This window comes from Mercenaria mercenaria, chromosome 2 (assembly GCF_021730395.1).
Source record: "Mercenaria mercenaria strain notata chromosome 2, MADL_Memer_1, whole genome shotgun sequence".
NCBI lineage: Eukaryota > Metazoa > Mollusca > Bivalvia > Venerida > Veneridae > Mercenaria > Mercenaria mercenaria.
Genome location: NC_069362.1, coordinates 63253742 through 63274763, shown reverse-complemented (window position 1 = coordinate 63274763; position 21022 = coordinate 63253742). Strand labels below are relative to the sequence as shown.

At 35.4% G+C, this 21022-nt stretch overlaps 1 protein-coding gene across 2 annotated transcripts; it reads right to left on the bottom strand.

Moving 5' to 3' along the window:
- Nucleotides 1–6365: 6365 nt before the first annotated feature.
- On the bottom strand, nucleotides 6366–20975 carry LOC123562236 (enkurin domain-containing protein 1-like). Of its 2 annotated transcripts, XM_053536736.1 has the most exons (7): nucleotides 20844–20965; nucleotides 15310–15380; nucleotides 14137–14294; nucleotides 11481–11621; nucleotides 10831–10991; nucleotides 10406–10542; nucleotides 6366–8399 (listed from the first exon to the last, which is right to left on the bottom strand). In XM_053536736.1, exons 2-7 carry the CDS (start codon nucleotides 15371–15373, stop codon nucleotides 8242–8244), a joined length of 819 nt encoding a protein of 272 aa, XP_053392711.1. In that variant the 5' UTR covers nucleotides 15374–15380; nucleotides 20844–20965; the 3' UTR covers nucleotides 6366–8241. The 2 variants fall into 2 exon arrangements, with proteins under 2 accessions (XP_053392711.1, XP_053392712.1); XM_053536737.1 differs by lacking the exon at nucleotides 11481–11621 and having other exon boundaries at nucleotides 20844–20975.
- Nucleotides 20976–21022: the final 47 nt, after the last annotated feature.

The window sequence follows — 21022 nt, the reverse complement described above, 5'->3', positions numbered from 1 at the left end:
TCAGGTGCTGGTCTAAAAACTGAAGCAGGTGCAAGAGCAGAATCTGGCACTACATTTGGGTTAAATGGATATACCCCACAATGTTTGAAGGCGGACTGGATGTTACTTGCAGAAAGAGAAGAAGTGTATGCCTTACAGCCAATCTTGCACACATCAAATCTGGTAATCAAACAACCTCCAGACTGTCGAAGGTGTTGATGACAGGCATGATTCCAGGCAATTTCAAAAGGCCCGTAACAACTTACGTCCAGAGGCTGTAGTAAATGGCTACAGTGAGGGGGAAGAACAAACAAAACAATACCATTCTTCTGTGCCCACTCAATCAGCCCCAAGGAAACATGACTTCTGTGACCATCATACAATACGAGCACCTTACTGCCGTCAGCCCGAGAGGGTAGATGTGGCTCTAGATGCTCTGTCATATACTTTGTGAACACTTCAGTGTTAGACCAGCCAGATTCTGATACTGTTCCAGACGTGCCAGAAGTACAGCCTTCAAGTAGACCTGGAAGCATCCTAACACCAGGAAATACGAAAAAGGGCGGCACCTGTATAAAAAATGAAAGGGAGGTGATCAATAAAACAACATGAACATTGTTTTATCATTTTATATGATATTTATAGACAGATTACCTAATTATAACCAGTCAGTTATAGATTACCTAACTATTATTAGTCAGTTATATTAAGAATTTAGTATTGCAACAACTACATTTTTTGCATCTAACAAATTGTTTGGAAAAATTATACATAATACAAAATTTAAAAAATCTATGTATATATGATTGTGTATTTCATGTATGTTAACTATAAATAACAGTATGCATTAAAAATTTGCAAATTCTTAAGTGAAAATATCTTAATTAATAGTGCAACATAAAAATACGTTATGTGAAAATTTACTTGGTTTCCAACAGCATTTCCTCCACCAATCACAGTGACTGTTTTCGACTTTCCACATGTAACAGCCTGTGGTTTATAATGAGTACCTGTGACAATTTTTGGTGGCTTATGTTCAAGTGAAAGACCTTTCTCATCAATATTATAAATGCAATGTGGTTTATCTTTTAAGTTGTATTTGGTGAGAATTTTGTTTAGTTCATTGAAGTACTGGTCAATAGCCGGGCGGGTTGCACTTCTTGCTCTTGCCATCTCCAAAGATCTAGGTTTCACAACTTTAATGCTAGGCCATCGGTTCAGAAAGTTATAAAACCACTGTTTAGAAAGAGGTTTGTCTTGTTCTCTTAGGCCAAGATGCACAGCATAATCTGAGGCTAAGTTAATTGTTTCCTGCCGGGTATATCCAAAACCAATCTCAGCCATTGTATAAGGTGCTGACTCAGAAATGCTTCCTGTTCTTGTGAGAATAGAGGAGGAGTACCAGACTTAAGGACATCTACTGATGTTTTTCCTCTTATTCTATCTTTTAATGTTGTAAATGGTATGCCAAACTGTTTGGCAACACGTTCCACAGGTAGATGGTGTTCTTTTACCATGTTATATGCATCTGTAACATCCTGAGGGGTGTAAGTAGTTCTGTACTTCCTCTTAACAGTACTTTGAAACTACAAGAAAAAATACTACCACTCATAAGAAGGTAGGTAAAAATGGATCGAATTTTTGGAAACACCCTGTACATGAAACACAAAAGTTGATGACGTCATCAATGCATATGATGTCACAATGCAGACGAGGAATGTTTTGGTTATTGAAAAAATACTTTATAATGATGAATTTTATGATTTTTTAATTGGAATTTTTGGAATTAACAAAAGAACATGTAAGAAGGTAAGTTATATATTTTTTAGAGTAGAATTACCTGTCTTATTTCCATTTTTTTATCCGGCTGTCAAAATGAACGAAACTCCTCCCCTTGTTTACAGTGCGGTCAAATCAAGCGTGAAATATCGTCTCGCGAGATTACAGAAAGCCCTAAATGCCAACCGTCAGAAAGACAAGTACGTCGGAAAGAGATGCCGAAGGGAGACATTCAAAATTAAAAAACTTTTCACAGAGAGATTTTTCAAATTTTATCATTTTTTGGGGAGATAATCGGTATTGAAGTTAACATTGATGCCTATGGGAAATATATAATTTCTTTGATGATAAAAATCTGAACTTGAGTTTCGAGAAAATTTTGCAGTAGAAAGCTGCATTATATGATTCTGATACAAATATCAAAAAGAAATCTAAAATTCCCCTTAGGGAAAAGGAGAAAATCATTTTTTTCTAGTTTTCAGGGAAGATAACTCATTGAAAACCAAAATTATCAGGGGAGGTAATCTAAAGAGAGCTTCTGTCACTATATAACTTGTCAATATGCACCTTATTTCTATCGTTTGACATTTTTAAAGCTTAAATTATCAAGTTGTTTGTAAGCTTTTGGTGAAATTGAGGCCTATTACACCATGTTATCCTTAAAATTGCATAGAAAATAGCTCTACAGAGCAAAACAACTAAGGACTATTTGAATCTGCTATTATGCGATTACAATTTTTTTGTACCATTTTCCAATTTAGTGTCTTTATATCTGAAACACCTTCCTGGGACAGAAATGTATACGATACTAAAGTTAAACGTTTTTTCTCTTTCATTTGATTTATATTTGTTGGTCCTTTTATAGTGTTCAGCGAGTGTGGTGTCTTAAAATTGCTCTTGTTATGAAAATTAGGATTCAAAATATACCTAAATAAAATGCACAAAATCAATTTGTTTCCTATTTATCATTGTAGGACCCGAGTATAATGATGCAAAATGGTTTTCAAGAGTTAAAAGACATCAGTGATATTCCAGTGCTTAGTGTGTACCAGTAATGTCTTGGGTCCATGCCCTGAATGTTCTATAGTGGGTGGATTTGTCTTTCACTCCACCTTTTTATCTGCACCGCCTTTTCTGATGCACAGGCAGAACAAGCGTAGGAAAATCACCCTGATTTATTTGATCAAGGCACACAAATTTCCTTCCTCCCTTGATAAAAATCTTTAAAATAAAAAGAATTAAACAGAAATAGATATATAAAAATGTTATCAATTTTTAAATGGAATGAGGTGAAAAAATTGAAAAATATCAAAGGGTTGATTTCATCATCCTTGGTCAAAAAGAGCCGTGTCTGTGTCCCAAACAGGCAATGTCATAAGCATGGGGCCACAATTTTGTTTTTCATTTGCAGAAATTACATTTTGATGGAAAGATTCACCTTTGAAAGGCATTTATAATGTAGATACTGGAGTGCCCAGTATAATATAGGGTTTTTTTTTTGTATTATCTCATTCATATACGGCTTTTTTTAAAGAATTCTGGTATTTCATCTTGAAATGTTCTGTTCTGTAGCATTTAATTTACCGAAGTTCTGGCAAAACTTCATTAGTCTTGGACCATTTTTTGCAAAATGAATTAATGGGAAACCAATACTGTAATGCCTAATTATGTTAAAATTCTTTATTACATTCTTCCAAATTAGCATCAATTATTTCTGAACTTTTATAAATACCGGAGCATTTAGATCCCACCACCTGGACTCTTACCAGTATGAATCAAATTAGTAATTCTAATTGAGGCACTATTTTGTAATAAACCCTTCTCTTGAAAATAGTGTACCCGACAGTACTCTGTAGTGTTTCATCATTGATAAGGACTGGTACTCTGCTTACAAATGACACATATGTAGCATCCATTCCTAAATCATAAATACAGTAAATATATGGATTTCAGTCCAGTTTTGATAAGCTTTAAACCTTAGCCTTCTGGCAGCAAGTGATTTTGCTTTTGCAACCAGTGCAGACAAAGACCAGCTTGCACATCTGTGCAGGCTGATCATGGTCTGCACTGCGCTATTTTGTCAGTATATTTTCAATGAACACCCCTTTGAATAACAAGAGATCACAGAGTGATCTTGGCGCCCACCAATGTGCCAATTTTGAGTGTTCCAAATTTCAAGACTTAATGACTAGCTCAAGGTCAAATTTCATTTCCGCACACAACACTGTGCATGTGGTCCAAATTCGAAAGATGTAGCTTGAGAAATGTGAAAGTAGGTCACTAGATCAATTTCAAGGACAAAGTTCTTTGTACACAAAACTATGCATGTGCATCAAGTTTGAAGGCTGTAGTTTGAGAAATTTGGAAGTAGGTCACTAGGTCAATCTTAAGGTCAAAGTTTATTTCGGTACACAAAACTATGCAAGTGGTCCAAATTTGAAGGCTGTAGCTTGAGAAATGTGAAAGTAGGTCACTAGGTCAAAATCAAGGTCAAATTTCACTTCACAACACAAATCTATGCATGTGGTCCAAATTTGAAGCCTGTATCTTCAAAAATGTGAAAGTAGGTCACTAGGTCAATGTCAAGTTCAAAGTTTGTTTTGGTACACAATCCTATGCATGTGGTCTAAATTTGAAGCCTGTAGCTACAGAAATGTGAAAGTAGGTCACTAGGTCAATCTTAAGGTCAAAGTTCATTTCGGTACACAAAACTATGCAAGTGGTCCAAATTTGAAGGCTGTAGCTTGAGAAATGTGAAAGTAGGTCACTAGGTCAAAATCAAGGTCAAATTTTATTTCGAAATACAGAACTATGCATGTGGTCCAAACTTGAAGCCTGTACCTTTAAAAATGTGAAAGTAGGTCACTAGGTCAATGTAAAGGTCAAAGTTTGTTTCGGTACACAAAACCATGCATGTGGTCCAAATTTGAAGGCTGTAGCTTGAGAAATGTGAAAGTAGTTCACTAGGTCAAAATCAAGGTCAAATTGTATTTCGGAATACAGAACTATGCATGTGGTCCAAATTTGAAGCCTGTACCTTCAAAAATGTGAAAGTAGGTCACTAGGTCAATGTAAAGGTCAAAGTTTGTTTCGGTACATAAACCCATGCATGTGGTCCAAATTTGAAGGCTGTAGCTTGAGAAATGTGAAAGTAGGTCACTGGGTCAAAATCAAGGTCAAATTTCATTTCGGAACACGAAACTCAGCATGTGGTCCAAATTTGAAACCTGTACCTTCAAAAATGTGAAAGTAGGTCACTAGGTCAATGTCAAGGTCAAAGTTTTTTTCAGTGCACAAAACTATGCATGTGGTCCAAATTTGAAGGTTGTAGCTATAGAAATGCGAAAGTAGGTCACTAGGTCAAAATCAAGGTCAACTCATGTCAAGGTTCATCTTGTCACTCGAAACCATACATGTGGTCCAAATTTGAATGTTGTAGGTTATTGACAAGAAGTTTTTAAAAGCTTTTCCCTATATATGTCTATATGAACCATGTGACCCCCAGGGCGGGGCCATATTTGACCCTAGGGGATAATTTTAACAAACTTGGTAGAGAACCACTAGATGGTGCTACATTACAAATATCAAAGCCCTAGGCTTTGTGGTTTGGACAAGAAGATTTTCAAAGTTTTTCCCTATATAAGTCTATGTAAACCATGTGACCCCCGGGGCGGGGCCATATTTGACCCTAGGGGGATAATTTGAACAAACTTAGTAGAAGACCACTAGATGATGTCACATACAAAATATCAAAGCCCTAGGCCCTGTGGTTTTGGACAAGAGGTTTTTCAAAGTTTTTCCCTATATAAGTCTATATAAACCATGTGACCCCCGGGGCGGGGCCATATTAGACCCATGGGAAATAATTTGAATCTTCTTGGTAGAGGACCACTAGATGATGCTTCATACCAAATATCAAAGCCCTAGGCTCTGTGGTTTTGGACAAGAAGGTTTTTAAAGTTTTTCCCTATATAAATCTATGTAAATTATAGAAATAAACAAAGGGCCATAACTTACTAAAAAATTGTTGAACCAGTCTGATTTTCAGGGGGACACAACTAGGGTACCAATACATCATTCTGACAAAGTTTGGTCAAAATCCCCCTGGTAGTTTCTGAGGAGATGCGATAACGAGAAATTGTTAACGGAAGGACGGACGGACGGACGGAAGGACGCCGGACCACGGACGCAGAGTGATTTGAATAGCCCACCATCTGATGATGGTGGGCTAATAAAAGGTACTGCCTAAACTGAATGATAGACCAATCCATTGATTTGATTTTGGTTGGATTTAACGTTGCACCGACACATGATGGGTCATATGGCGACTTTCCAGCTTTAATGGTGGAGGAAGACCCAAGGTGCCTCTCCGTGCATTATTTCATCACGAGCGGGCACCTGGGTAGAACCACCGACCTTCCGTAAGCCAGCTGGATGGCTTCCTCACATGAAGAATTCAACTCCCCGTGTGAGGCTCGAACCCACATCGATGAGGGGCAAGTGATTTGAAGTCAGCGACCTTAACCACTCGGCCACGGAGGCCCTGATAGACCAGTCTATTCTAGAAATATAGCAGGGTAAAGGTTAAAGAACAAAAACACAGTACATGCTTTTTTGAATATATTATATTTGTTGTTGTATTCTATTTGGTTATTATGAAGCAGAAAGAAAATAAAACATGATCAAAAATGGAATAAGTTAAGTTTTACACAGATAGCTTTCTAAGCCTACTAGTCACTTTGCAATACTTAAGTTAGATTTGTAGATCAAACAAAAAAATTAATATTCTACTTCCTGCATAGAACAGGAATATGCTAATTGTTATGAGACAGAAATATTTTCAACAAAAATCTGCTGCTTATATATATATACCACCTATACAATAGCAATTATAACATTTTTTCTTTGCCTGCTGTGTATCAACTTTTAAAACAAAAGTTCTAAAAACTCTAGAGCAAGAAAAATTTCTCGAAATTCAATGAATTACGACAGACAATAGGCTATCTTATAAAGGTTCTTTAAATTTGTATGGGTAAAAATGACTAAATATTAAAGGAAAAAATAAAAAGATCTCATCTTAAAATGAAAACAGAAACATAGTTTATTCTACACAAATATATAAAATTGACAAAATATTACAATTATTGTTTACACAAGAAAAGCGTAGTAAGTGTTGTCCTGAGAACACTTAATGCAAGATTTAACTAAACTCTGTTCAGCTGTGCATAAAATAATAAGATTTGCAAAGTAGAATATGAAATAATAAATAGATAAAAGAAATCCAATCTTATTGCAATGTTTACTTTCAATGTATAATAGTCTCTCAACTGTGTGCTATTGAATACATATAAATACATTTAAGAAATAATATATCTCATTTAGTGATTTGTCGCTGAATAAATCATTGTTTGGAGTTCAGATGCGCGGAATTATATCACGAGGGCGCAGCCAGAGTGATATAATAATGCGCATCTGAACGACAAACAATGATTTTATTCAAGAGCAAATCACTAAATGAGATATATTATTTCGATTCTAACACGTTACCAAGGACTTTAAAGTACATCCTTGACGGCATTCATTAAATATTTGCCCGTTTTCAATTGGTTTCTTTTCCAGCGCGCCGCTATGCCGATTGACGCTATGACGTAATAATTGTGACGTCAGAACAGTGAATTGTTGTATAATAATTCACTGTTTTCAGCCTTCTTTGTTTAATAGGAAAATGAATCGTATCGTGTTAGAATCAAAATTATATCACATAAAACAAGTGTTTCTTTTTCTTTCACAAAAAAATGAAGAATTTTTTTTTTTCCTTCAATTTTTGATATCAATTGCTGAACAAGATGGTGAGAAGAAAAAAACTGTCATACATGCATTAATTCTGAGACAATATCATTAAAACTCAACTGCCTTATTGTTGATCAAAATGCATCAATTTCAGCTAATACTTTTATAAATGATACTGATAGAAATTAATCTATATGTACTCTCATTTTAATTCTAAAATTATACTAATATATGCTCTATTTTGAGTATACTTAAAAGATTCAAATAAATTTGAACATTTGCTTTGAAGATATTTACTTAACTAATATAGAACACCTTCATTTAACAATACCTCTGAAGTCCATCACACACAACTTGCATATATTTAGCACATTTACACTACTATATACAATTTCAGTAATGTACAAATAATACCACCTTCTATTCAAAAGTATACTTCAACAGAATTAAAACTATAAACTGTCCCCAGCAAGCATGGACTATTTCTCATCTCACTAAAATTTTCCAGTTATCTTAATCCTCAAGTGAAATGACTTTTTTCAATGAAGTTACTGATTTAGGTAATTCAGTCCATGTTTAAGCTGCAGCTGAAATCTACTATCACAGTTCAACTATAATGGCTGCCTATGATGGTCACAAGGAATTCTGTAAAATGTTGTTTTTTTCCTCCGTATTAAAGTGTTTTATAATAGCTCATTCCGCTTTCACAAATACTTTTGGTCGAGAGAATATCTTTATGGCCTCATCCATTTCTGCTAGTTTATTTTCAAGTTCTTGTTTACACGATCTCATTCTGAATGTGTCTGTTCTCAATGGTAATGACTGTAGCTTGCTGATTAATTCTTGTTGTTCTGAAATAGATAAAAACATTAATTGAACATGTTTGCAAAAACTTGAAGTAAGAGTACAGTCAAACCTGTACTGTGCAGTCAACCAAGGGTGTAGCATAACATGGCTGCTTAAGGCTGGCAGTTAATGACAAGAGCTTACTTAATACAGGTGGCTGCTATATCTGGTTCAACTGTACTTTAACCTCAGGGATCGAATTTAACTTTTTTTCCAACTAGCAAATTTTTCCTAGTGCCATTTTTTCCCGCTAGCAAAATGATGGGTTCTACTAGCAATTATTTAAAAGCTGTTTACGTGCTAAATTTAAGTTGTTTTGTTGTTGTTTGGTTTCATATAAAAGTTAACGGTCCGGACAGGCTTGGGACTTTCTGGTTTTGAAAGTAAGATACAAACAAATGTACTCAATGATTTTTTGGACTTTAGGCTGGACGTTGATGTTTTAAGTTTTTCTCAGGTCACTGCCGGTAGTGTTGCTAGCATTTTCAAGCTCCGCGGGCCTTTTTGCACCAAGAAACATGTTATCTTCCTCTCCATTTTCGCAGAACTTTGCAAGTTACAGACATACAAAATGAAAACAAATATTGCTTAGACGCTTACTTAGATATCCGATGAATACTTTTGTATAAAGCGACAAGCGGTCACGCGATTATTGGTAAATTAACTGCCCAAAAGGAGTTTTTAAAGAGAAAAGGACAGTTTGAGCGAATTCCCAGATTATTTAACGTGATCGCAAAAATATTCGAGTGCCATGATTTTCTACTCGCATCTTTTTATTCTTACTCGAATTTTGCGAGTTAGCGACCGTTAAATTCGATCCCTGAACCTGTACCAATTTACTGTGTTAGAAATAAGAATATATGCCAACTTGTCCCTTGAAGTCAAAAATCAACAGGGTAAGTAGATTTCTCATGGCAATCTATATAACCCTATTTATAATGAATTCTTTGATAAAGCATTAAAACCAATAAGTATTTGTTACTGAAAAGACTTTAACATAGTAATTATAGTCTATAACATCTGAGATAGTGTGCTCCAGTACCCCATGTAACATGTCTTCCAAAAAATCTCCGGGAAAGCCTACTATTTTCTAGGCTTCTCATTTAAAACTGAGTTCTGGACCAATGGCAAATACGAACAAGCAAATTCGATTAATTGGTATCCCCCACCGAAAGGGTTTGTGGTGAGGAACGCTTGGAAGGTGGGCATGACTGGGTGGAGGAGTGAGGTGGTGGAATGGTACAACTTTTCATGTTGATAAATATTCATGGAAGGTTTGAATTTTTTTTAAAAAGGAATGAAAAATTATCTTTTTTTTGTGGGGGAGGGGGTGTGACCAAGGCAAGGTGGTGACCAGGTGTGGGTACACAACTTCACATGTTTATAATAAATGTTCATGGAAAAGAATGAAAGACGTTTAATGAAATTCTACCAATTGGTTGGTTTGTTATGTACAAATCTGTAGATTTTTAAACAATTAAAGGGCAATAACTCTAAGGAAAATTGACCAATTAAAAAAAAAAATGACAGGCATCATCGATGTATGTTGGTTCATATTTATTTTAAGTTTCATGAAATCCTACCAGCTTGTTACTGAGAAATTGCTGCAGACGTGGATTTTTCATTAAATCAAGGGCAATAACTCTAAGGGAAATCGACCAATCAAAAAAAAAAACTTGACGGGCATCATCGCAGTACATGTATGTTGGTGCATGTTTATTTCAAGTTTTATGAAATTCTACACGGTAGTTACTGAGAAATGGCTGCGGACGGACATTTTTGGGCATTTTTCATTAAATCAAGGGCAGTAACTCTAAGGAAAATTGACCAATCAAAAAAAAACTTGACGGGCATCATCGCAGTATGCTGGTTCATGTTTATTTCAAGTTTCATGAAATTCTACCTGCTAGTTACTGAGATATGGCTGTGGATGGACGCACGCACGAACGGACAACGCCATTTCAATACCCCTCTCCCGATTTCATCGGCGGGGGATAATAATATCACTCACTTTGTTTGAGTAAGTCTAGTGTTTCTCTCCTCTCAGCCTCTGGTAGAACTCTGTGACCCTCAGGACATGATGGATCTGGAGCATTTGCTATTCTATCTTCCTCCTCTTTCTTCCATTGTTCTTTCCGAGTCCTCAAGCTGCAAAATCAGGGGTAAGTAGCCAATTAACATGACATCATAAATATGGTTCATACTATTTTACACAAGGTTTTTTCCTAGTGAAAGACAGGAATATCTATCCCTGGCACCTGATTGGACAAATGTACACTTTCCCTACTATGTATGCAAGAATAACTTGTCCTTTCTATTACTGTAATCGTTGTTAACATGCACTATGTTTAACTCTTTTTAATGAAACCTGGTGAATAAGGCTGATACATGTATCTACATGCAATACTCAGTATAACTATAAAAGTCTCCACTCACTATGTAGGGACTTCCCCCTTTTTATGTTTCTTGAATTCATCTTCCTGTTTTTTCTTCAAGTCATCCAGGGCAGTGAGACTTGGAGCTCTGGGTACATGTGAATGTTTAACAGCTCGTCCATTCACTTTTATAAAATCAAAATCATGTCTAACAAGTTGTACCTAAAATAAACAAATCAGAAGGTAACCGATAAATACATGTATGACACTGTGATCCTGATTAACAGTGCCTTTCAAATTAAAGCATGTTGCAGTTCCAAGGTAGCGTCACATACAAATCTTCAAGTCATACTGATAAAAGAGTTATATGTAGGTTAACAGTGGAAAAGCTTCAGCTTCATAGCTGAACAGAGCACAGAAAGAATTCTAGGAAAACACTAATGTAATGAAACAAAACAGGAAAAAATTATATTGTTACAAAATCAGCAGTCGTGTTACACTTCTCATCTTTTTCTGTGACTTATAGGATAGATTTTAGATAAAAATATAAATGTTAGAGAATTTCTTTAGGCATTTCAATACTTATGAAAATTAAACATGTACTTTCCCCTGGAATAAGACAGTATAACCTGCCAGTTATAATGTATACAGAAGCTTCAATTCTGTCCTACAAGCGTACTTATAACTACCAGAATCTATTTTATGACTTACATCATTTGCTATACTAGCTGGTGGTACAGAAAGCTTGGGGTCAGGTGTACAAGGCCTTGATTGTAGTTTCACTGAGGGGCCTGATCTTGTGTGAGCTCGGAGAAATGAGGCAGAATGCGGACGAGGTGTATCAGGTACTTTCTGAAAGTAGCAGATTTCAAGTGCAATCGTTAGTAAGATGTAATTAGGTCAACACCATATAAAAAGCTGCAACTGTCAATAAGGTGCTACTAACTCAACACTGTATGAAAAGCAAAGTAGAATTACTACAAGCAAATACTGCTATTTTATCATTTTAACAGTGAAGCAAAACTATTTCTAGGATAACTGCAAACTGCTATACAATACAAGAGATCACAGAGTGATCTTGGCGCCCACCAATATGCCATTTTTGAGTGTTCCAAATTTCAAGACTTACTGACTAGCTCAAGGTCAAATTTCATTTCCATACACAACACTGTGCATGTGGTCCAAATTCGAAAGCTGTAGCTTGAGAAATGTGAAAGTAGGTCACTAGGTCAATCTTAAGGTCAAGGTTAATTTCGGTACACAAAACCATGCAACTGGTCCAAATTTGAAGGCTGTAGCTTGAGAAATGTAAAAGTAGGTCACTAGGTCAAAATCAAGGTCAAATTCTATTTCGGAATACAAAACTAAGCATGTAGTCCAAATTTGAAGCCTGTACCTTCAAAAATGTGAAAATAGGTCACTAGGTCAATGTAAAGGTCAAATTCATTTCGGTACACAAAACCATGCATGTGGTCCAAATTTGAAGGCTATAGCTTGAGAAATGTAAAAGTAGGTCACTAGGTCAAATCAAGGTCAAATTTTATTTCAGAATACAAAACTATGCATGTGGTCCAAATTTGAAGCCTGTACCTTAAAAATGGGAAAGTAGGTCACTAGGTCAATGTAAAGGTCAAAGTTCATTTCGGTACACAAAACTATGCATGTGGACCAAATTTGAAGGCTGTAGCTTGAAAAATGTAAAAGTAGGTCACTAGGTCAAAATCAAGGTCAAATTCTATTTTGGAATACAAAACTATGCATGTGGTCCAAATTTGAAGCCTGTACCTTCAAAAATGTGAAAGTAGGTCACTAGGTCAATGTGAAGGTCAAAGTTTTTTTCGGTACACAAAACTATGCATGTGGTCCAAATTTGAAGGCTGTAGCTTGAGAAATGTGAAAGTAGGTCACTAGGTCAAAATCAATGTCAAATTTCATTTTGAAACACGGAACTATGCATATGGTCCAAATTTGACGTCTGTACCTTAAAAAATGTGAAAGTAGGTCACTAGGTCAAAATCAAGGTCAATGTTTTTTCCAGTGCACAAAACTATGCATGTGGTCCAAATTTGAAGGCTGTAGCTACAGAAATGTGAAAGTAGGTCACTAGGTCAAAATCAAGGTCAACTCATGTCAAGGTTCATCTTGCCACTCAAAAATATACATGTGGTCCAAATTTGAAGGCTGTAGCTACAGAAATGTGAAAGTAGGTCACTATGTCAAAATCAAGGTCAACTCATGTCAAGGTTCATCTTGCAACTCAAAAATATACATGTGGTCCAAATTTGAATGTTGTAGTTATTGACAAGAACATTTTAAAAGCTTTTCCCTATATAAGTCTATATGAACCATGTGACCACCGGGGCGGGGCCATTTTTGACCCTAGGGGGATAATTTGAACAAAGTTGGTAGACAACCACTAGATGATGCTACATTACAAGTATCAAAGCCCTAGGCTTTGTGGTTTGGACAAGAAGATTTTCAAAGTTTTTCCTTATATAAGTCTATGTAAACCATATGACCCCCAGGACGGGGCCATAATTGACCCTAGGGGTATAATTTGAACAATCTTAGTTGAAGACCACTAGATGATGTCACATACAAAATATCAAAGCTCTAGGCCCTGTGGTTTTGGACAAGAGGTTATTCAAAGGTTTTCCCTATATAAGTCTATATAAACCATGTGACCCCCAGGGCGGGGCCATATTTGACCCTAGAGAAATAATTTGAATCATCTTGGTAGAGGACCACTAGATAATGCTTCAAACCCTAATATCAAAGCCCTAGGCTCTGTGGTTTTGGACAAGAAGATTTTCAAAGCTTTTCCCTATATAAATCTATGTAAAATATAGAAATAAACAAAGGGCCATAACTCACTCATAAATTGTTGAACCAGTCTGATTTTCAGGGGGACACAACTAGGGTACCAATACATCATTCTGACAAAGTTTGGTCAAAATCCCCCCAGTAGTTTCTGAGGAGATGCGATAACGAGAAATTGTTAACGGACGGACGGACGGACTGAATGACGGACGGACGGACCACGGACGCAGAGTGATTTTAATAGCCCACCATCTGATGATGGTGGGCTAATAAATGGTTTTGGGCGACTGTTACAATTTGAACTTCACTGGAATGAACACAAATAGAATATATACATGTACATATATCTAAACCTGTCAATAAAAAGCTTTGTGAACAGTGTATAAATAGCATAAGTACATGTAAGCAAAAAAAAATGACAATAAATTTAATAATGTTAGAAGAGAAAGGATGTGCATAACTATAATAATTTATAGGATAACTAAAATCTGTTTTTCAAAAGAATACACAAAAAGCGAGTCTATAATCTAACTAGTAGGACACTCACCTCTATGTCATCTTTGATTTTTGATGGAACATCTTTATATTTTTCTGATTTCCACAAAGCTTTTACAGGCTGAACACTTTCTACTTCCTTCTCCCTTGACTTCCTCTGTATCTGTCTCATACGGCGAACATTTTCCCGAAAATGATCTTTTGAAAACCCTGCAATTAATATGCTGCACATAAGCATTGATAGCAAATTAATAATAAATGGTACTTCACTAATGTTTTTCAATGAAAATTTGCATCAAAATTTATGGTCTTTTAATTAGTCTACCAATAATAACTCTCCTTTTACTTTGTTTAAAATGACCTTAAAGTTTACCAATTGTAAAACAGGTGATCAGCACAATTTACTATTTACATGTATAATGTATAAAAACTGTCCACTTAGAAAGCTTTAGATTCAATAACACAGCCAAGACATGTTATGACAAAATCACACAATCTATTGTAGTGTACCAATATGTTTAGATGTAACTGAACCTGTAAGTGTAATTGCTTCCTAAAACTTGCATTACTGTTGGGAGAATTCAGTTCCACAAACCATCTTATATTCTTATATACAGTGACAAAAATATGTAGGCATCATAAAAATGTTGCTTTTTACAGGAAACCAAGGGCTTGACAATTAAATTCTAAAAATAATTCTAAATACATTTAAATGGCCCCATTACATTCTTTTTACTATCATAACGTAAATATTTTTCACAGCAGCTTCAAAAGGCAGGCCCAAATGGCCTGTTCTAAAGAAAGCTTTACAAATGTACAGTAACACAAGTATATTGTCATACATTAACAGAGTTGAGAACCTTTGCCAGAAGGTACCAAGACACAGTTAGCGGCAAGTAAGTCATTTCTCCAAAGAAAAGAGAGAATTTTATATTCATGTAATTTGATCATTCAAAATACATAACACTTCAAAAATCAAAAATCCTACAAGAGAGGTTTCCAGTTCCATGTAGTTGAAAAAAATAAATAAATGTAAGAAAGAATGGGAAAAGATTGTCATCAATATATTCCTAAAAGAAACACATTTATGACATCACCGTGACTTCAGCTTCACAATAAATTTGCAACGTATGAAAGTTGCTCGTAATAAGTATGATGGCACTAAATTTACACATTCCTCTGAAGAGTGAGTACTTCCATTTTATCAATAATATTTATATCATACCTGTCCCATAGTGTTTTGGCATGCCATAACCTTGTCCACTCCCTTGAATAGCTAGACCATGCATTTTTTGTCTGAAACAGAAATTATATATGAGCAGCCTTCATAACTGAGGTTACATAATGCTTTCCCTGAAACAATCAAAGCATGAATGACCATCATTAGTAAAAACATGAGACTCCAGGCTAATTCAAGTTTATTAATCAAGTTTATTAATCATCCACAAACAGTTAGGAGGTAATCAGTCACTGCTAGCAATGCCCCAAAATACAATAAATGAATTAGCAATTAATGTGAGAAATAACAGGGTATATTGCATGTTTTTATGATGTACACTCGACAAGTACAAAATTAATTTAATTGCTTGATAAAAGTAACATTTTGCCCAAGTTCAATGAAAGGTGAACACAGATTAGTAAAGCGGCTGGAAGTATTTTTTGCCATGCAATTTCAAACGAAAGCAGGAGCTGACAGATTGTTAACTGCCATGACTGTTTATTGGTATCTGTCAGCCATGTTTCATGTTTAAACTTCTGCGGTATAAGGGTAAGTGTTCATGTAAAAAGCATGCGTACCTGGGACTCTTTGATTGGTGTTTTAAATTAAGACACACATGAATTACGTCATTACTGGTTTATTTTCAAAGAAAAGCTGATTAACCCGATCAACATTATAAAGTACCAAAAAAATAACACAGCACATGAAAAATTCTGCATATGTGCATTGCACGTACAAAAACACAAGTTTAAGTTATAAAAACTATGTTCTTTCTGTGTTTTGTGGGTTTTACACATACATATGTATGTAAATGGAAACACTGTAGTATATATATTTTCTCACGAATATTCTGTCAGAATAATTTGTATGTTTAATATATTGATAACTAACACATTAAGCACTTTCCATGCTATCACTGCTATAATTATTGTTGAATTGTTGTTAATAATACAATTTGGGTCATTTGTGGCTGATCTGGGTTCATTATGTGGATGACTGGGTCCCAGCATCACACATTATGTCATATACAAAAGTTAAAGGGAACCAGATATTTGATAGAGCAAGTACTCGTTGTAAAACGTTATGTTTAAATTTGGACCAATCAGAAACAAGTTCTAAAAATAGCACATCTGCTGGGGTATAAATAGGTAGATGGATGACAGAGAGCTCAATTTGGTATCAAGCGGTTGAAGAAGACACATCGAGGATTCAACTAATAATTTATCCCAGTACCTTGATAAGGAGACTATTGCAGTTACCCTGTCAGGGCGGATAAGTTATTAAAAAGGAGACGTTTGAAGTTCATAGACTAAAGAAGAGTTGCAGAATTTCAACAAGGTTTCGAGCTATAGGGCCAGCGTATATGAGTTTTACCTTAAGGGTAGTTAAATGCTACAGATGATAGCATATATAGGCTGAGCATCATGAAGCTGAGACAGAAACCCAGAGATTGGTAATCTACTGAGATAGTAGGAGAGTTCCAGCTTATAGACGGTTCAGCATTATTGGCGAAGTACAGCCAAGGCATCTGGGATATACCTATATGGTAGTTGAATGCTACATACAGGGCTTTCGGTAGGTTCTGAAACTAAAGAGTCATTGACTCTTCAGCCTAAATTTTCAAGAGTCAAAATCAGATTTTCAGGAGTCAGAGTCAGATTTTCAAGAGTCAAGATTCAAGATCAGCTTTTCAGGGGTCAAGCTATACTTTTATTAATGCAACTCTCATAGACATTATCTTAAACAAGTACATTAGTCATTACAGATTTTCTTCTGCAAATTCATATTTTAGTTGTCTTATTTTGCACATTGCCTAGAAATGCGTGGGTTTGGTGTTTTACTTTATTCTTGGCAAATTCTTCTAAATTAGAACTAAGAGTGATCATATTTTTCTTAAATGCAGACTTTTTATTGTCTTTTTATTTAGATTGTACTAGAAAAATCTTAAGAAATGATAAAAATGTCCGAAAATGGCGGTCGCGAAAACGAGTGACAAATACGGAAAACGAAAGTAAACATTAAAAATTCTTGCTAAAATACATGTTTTAAATTTCTTTTTTTTTCACCATACCACGTATAATTTCTGCTTATTTAAAGCATTTATTTTTTTTGGCCCAAACAAAACCTCGGCAATGATAATGAATTTATTATAGACCGTGACGGCCGACCAGCTCATGTAATCGTGACAAGCACACAAAATAATTACCAAGTAGTACAAACATGTTAATCTTGGGCTGCATGAATTAACATTTACACATTGATCAATAAACACCTTTGATAATGACGGGTCATTATTGTACTCAATAGTGAATACAAACCGCGAGATGATTACGTGTCAGTCGGCGCGTGGCGTGATTGACATCTGTCAGTAGCTAATTAACATACGACCATCCAGGAGTCAGGGCAATCATATAGAGTTGAGAGGACAGAGGCCGAGAATCTATGCGATAGGACTCGTATGTTGTTGATTCAAAGACATTGTCTGACGGGAACTTCAACAAAAAGACCAGTCAAGTATAGAGTCTCCAGCCTATAGGAGTTTGAGCTAATTATTTTTAATTAAAGATTTTAGTTTGAAACATTTAGTGATTTGCCTGATCCCTGAAACTGCCTAGCTCATAATTAAATCATTCACAAATCATTGGTACATGAATCATTTAGGCAAGGTAGCCAGAGGAAAATTCTATATATGAGATATTTGGTCTAACCAGCTCTACGTTTTAACCAAGGACATTCTACATTCGTTTGTCAGCTAGTCTAAGACATAGTCTGATGATAGTCACCTTAGCGATTGGACCCAAACCACTGTTCAAGATACTAAAGGCGTAGGCACTTCCCTAGGTCATACAACCAGTATCCTGACATATTCCCTTTCTTATTAGTAGCGAGCTCGAAAAGCAGGCCCAAAGGGACTGCTCGAGAATTGAGCATTACTGTAACGCAAGTATACTTCCAGTGACTAAGACTGGTGGTGGATTTAAAAACTTTCACGCCGGCAGCAAACAAGCCACCACCTAGTGGACAGGAAGTAATTCTCTCTGCAGTGAATACAGAACTTTATTTGACTGCTAAAAATTATTCATCACTCAAAAATCATGCAAGACAGGTTTCCATGTAGTTGAAACAAGAGCACCGCCTTGCGGGTGCTGACGCTCATCTGATTTTTTTTTGTATAATAGAAATATTGTCTACCCATGATTTTCTAAGTCTAAAAAGGGCCATCATTCTTGCAAAAAGCAGGATAGAGTTATGTTTCTTGATGTACAGTGTCCACTTATGATGGTGAAAAACTGTTGCAAGTTTTAAAGCAATAGCTGATAGTTTATGAGAAAAGTTGACTTAAACATAATATTCAACCAAGAAAATGATTTTTCTAAGTCCAAAAGGGGCAATAATTATTGCAAAAAGCAGGATGGAGTTATGTTGCTTGCTGTACAGGGTCAGCTTATGATGGTGAACAAGTGTTGCAAGTTTCAAAGCAATAGCTTTGATAGTTTAAGAGAAAAAGTTTACCTAAACATAAAACTTAACCAAGAAATCTGATATTTTTTAAGTCCAAAAGGGGCCATAAATCTTGCAAAAAGCAGAATGGAGTTATGTTTCTTGCTGTATAGGGTCAGCCTATGATGGTGAACAAGTGTTGCAAGTTTTAAAGCAATAGCTTTGATAGTTTAGGATAAAAGCTGACCTAAACATAAAACTGAACCAAGAAAACTGATTTTCTAAGTCCAAAAGGGGCAATAATTCTTGCAATAAGCAAGATGGAGTTATGTTTCTTGATGTACAGGGTCTGCTTATGATGGTGAACAAGTATTCCAAGTTTCAAAGCAATAGCTTTGATAGTTTAGGAGAAAAGTTGACCTAAACATAAAACTTAACCAAGAAATCTGATATTTTCTAAGTACAAAAGGGGCCATAAATCTTGCAAAAAGCAAGATGGAGTTATGTTTCTTGCTATACAGGGTCAGCTTATGATGGTGAACAAGTATTCCAAGTTTCAAAGCAATAGCTTTGATAGTTTAGGAGAAAAGCTGACCTAAACATAAAACTTAACCAAGAAATCTGATATTTTCTAAGTACAAAAGGGGCCATAAATCTTGCAAAAAGCAAGATGGAGTTATGTTTCTTGCTATACAGGGTCAGCTTATGATGGAGAACAAGTATTCCAAGTTTCAAAGCAATAGCTTTGATAGTTTAGGAGAAAAGCTGACCTAAACATAAAACTTAACCAGGCAACGCCGACGCAGACGCCGACGCCGACAACCGCTCAAGTGATGACAATAACTCATCATTTTTTTTCAAAAAATCAGATGAGCTAAAAATGTTATTTTCTTTTAAAAGATAAAACATTGGACAGAAACTGGAAAATATCCTCATTAATAACGAAGACTAAAGCCAGTAAAAGAACACGGTGAATAGGAAATGACGTCACCATGACACCGGCTTCCCATAAATTTTACAAAGTACGATATTCGCTGTAACAAGTATAATGACACTAAATCTAAACTAATGTTTTCACAGTGAATAGTTCCTTTGTAATATACTTTTAAAAGTTAAATCTGATATCTTTAGCTTGCTTCGAGGCTTTGAACTTTTTCATATTAGCAAATAGTTTTGTTGTAAACCGCTAATTTTTTTCTTGAGCACAGTTTGAGGCTTTGCCCTATTTATAGTTCTGGCTAACATAACTTAACTGACACTGTTTTTATATTCCGATGGTCGTGTCCATTAAGTTATGGTGAAACCCCATTTGGTTAACTAACCAGTGTCAAACGGCAACATCTTGCAAAGTCTCTTGTGAGAAACTGATGACATCAGGCAAAAGTTCAGAGCATGTGCTTATTTTTGAAACTCAAGATCAAAATTTTGCATATTTATGAATCTAATTTAATCATAAACATAACCATTTTCGATAAAGTATAAAAACATATCTTAATAGAAGGTTTAAGTTCTCAAAAAAGGTCGATAAATAACGATTCTATATCGCCTCTTGGTTTTCAAAAAGAAGAGTACCCTGATCAGGTGACAACTGCAATGGCGGGCAAAATACCGCAGACAGGGGTACCCATTTGAAACTTGTGTGTATAACTTATGTTCACGTTATGTTGCAGGGATTATTTTATGCCAGATCAAAAGAAAAATAGATTAGAATATTTTAAAGTAAAATGTGAGTCCATTGCATTTCATTTGTTGAAATTATAATGTGACAGACTTCTGGTTAGGTTTCAGTATGCGATTCGTTTCAGCTCAGAGATCCGTAACAGCATATAAACATCTCCGAAATTGTCTAGCTACCCTATTTAAAATTACCAGACTGACTTACCAGAGTTTGCTTTGAGGCTTTGCACTATTGTTTCATTACTTTTCTTACAATGCAATTACTGTTGTTTACAAGATGCATCATGTTTTTCATACTGCAGTTGTTTTGTATTTTCAGGTTTTGTAGTAACTTGTAAATTATGAGCGATTTGTCAGGTTCTTTTTTCATATAAAAGTATAAAACATTTGTTAAAAAATAACTACATAAAAACATAAAATACCTTTAAAAGATTTCTGTACTCGTGTTTTAAACGTCTAAAGTTCAAAAATACCGAAAATTCAGCCTTAGGTCGCCATATTGTTTTTAAAAGTCACGTGACGGAAACGCAAATAGTTGTTAATTATTTGTTTTGCTGCGGATTTTATCAACAAAATTTCAAATTATGAGGGATAATTCTAG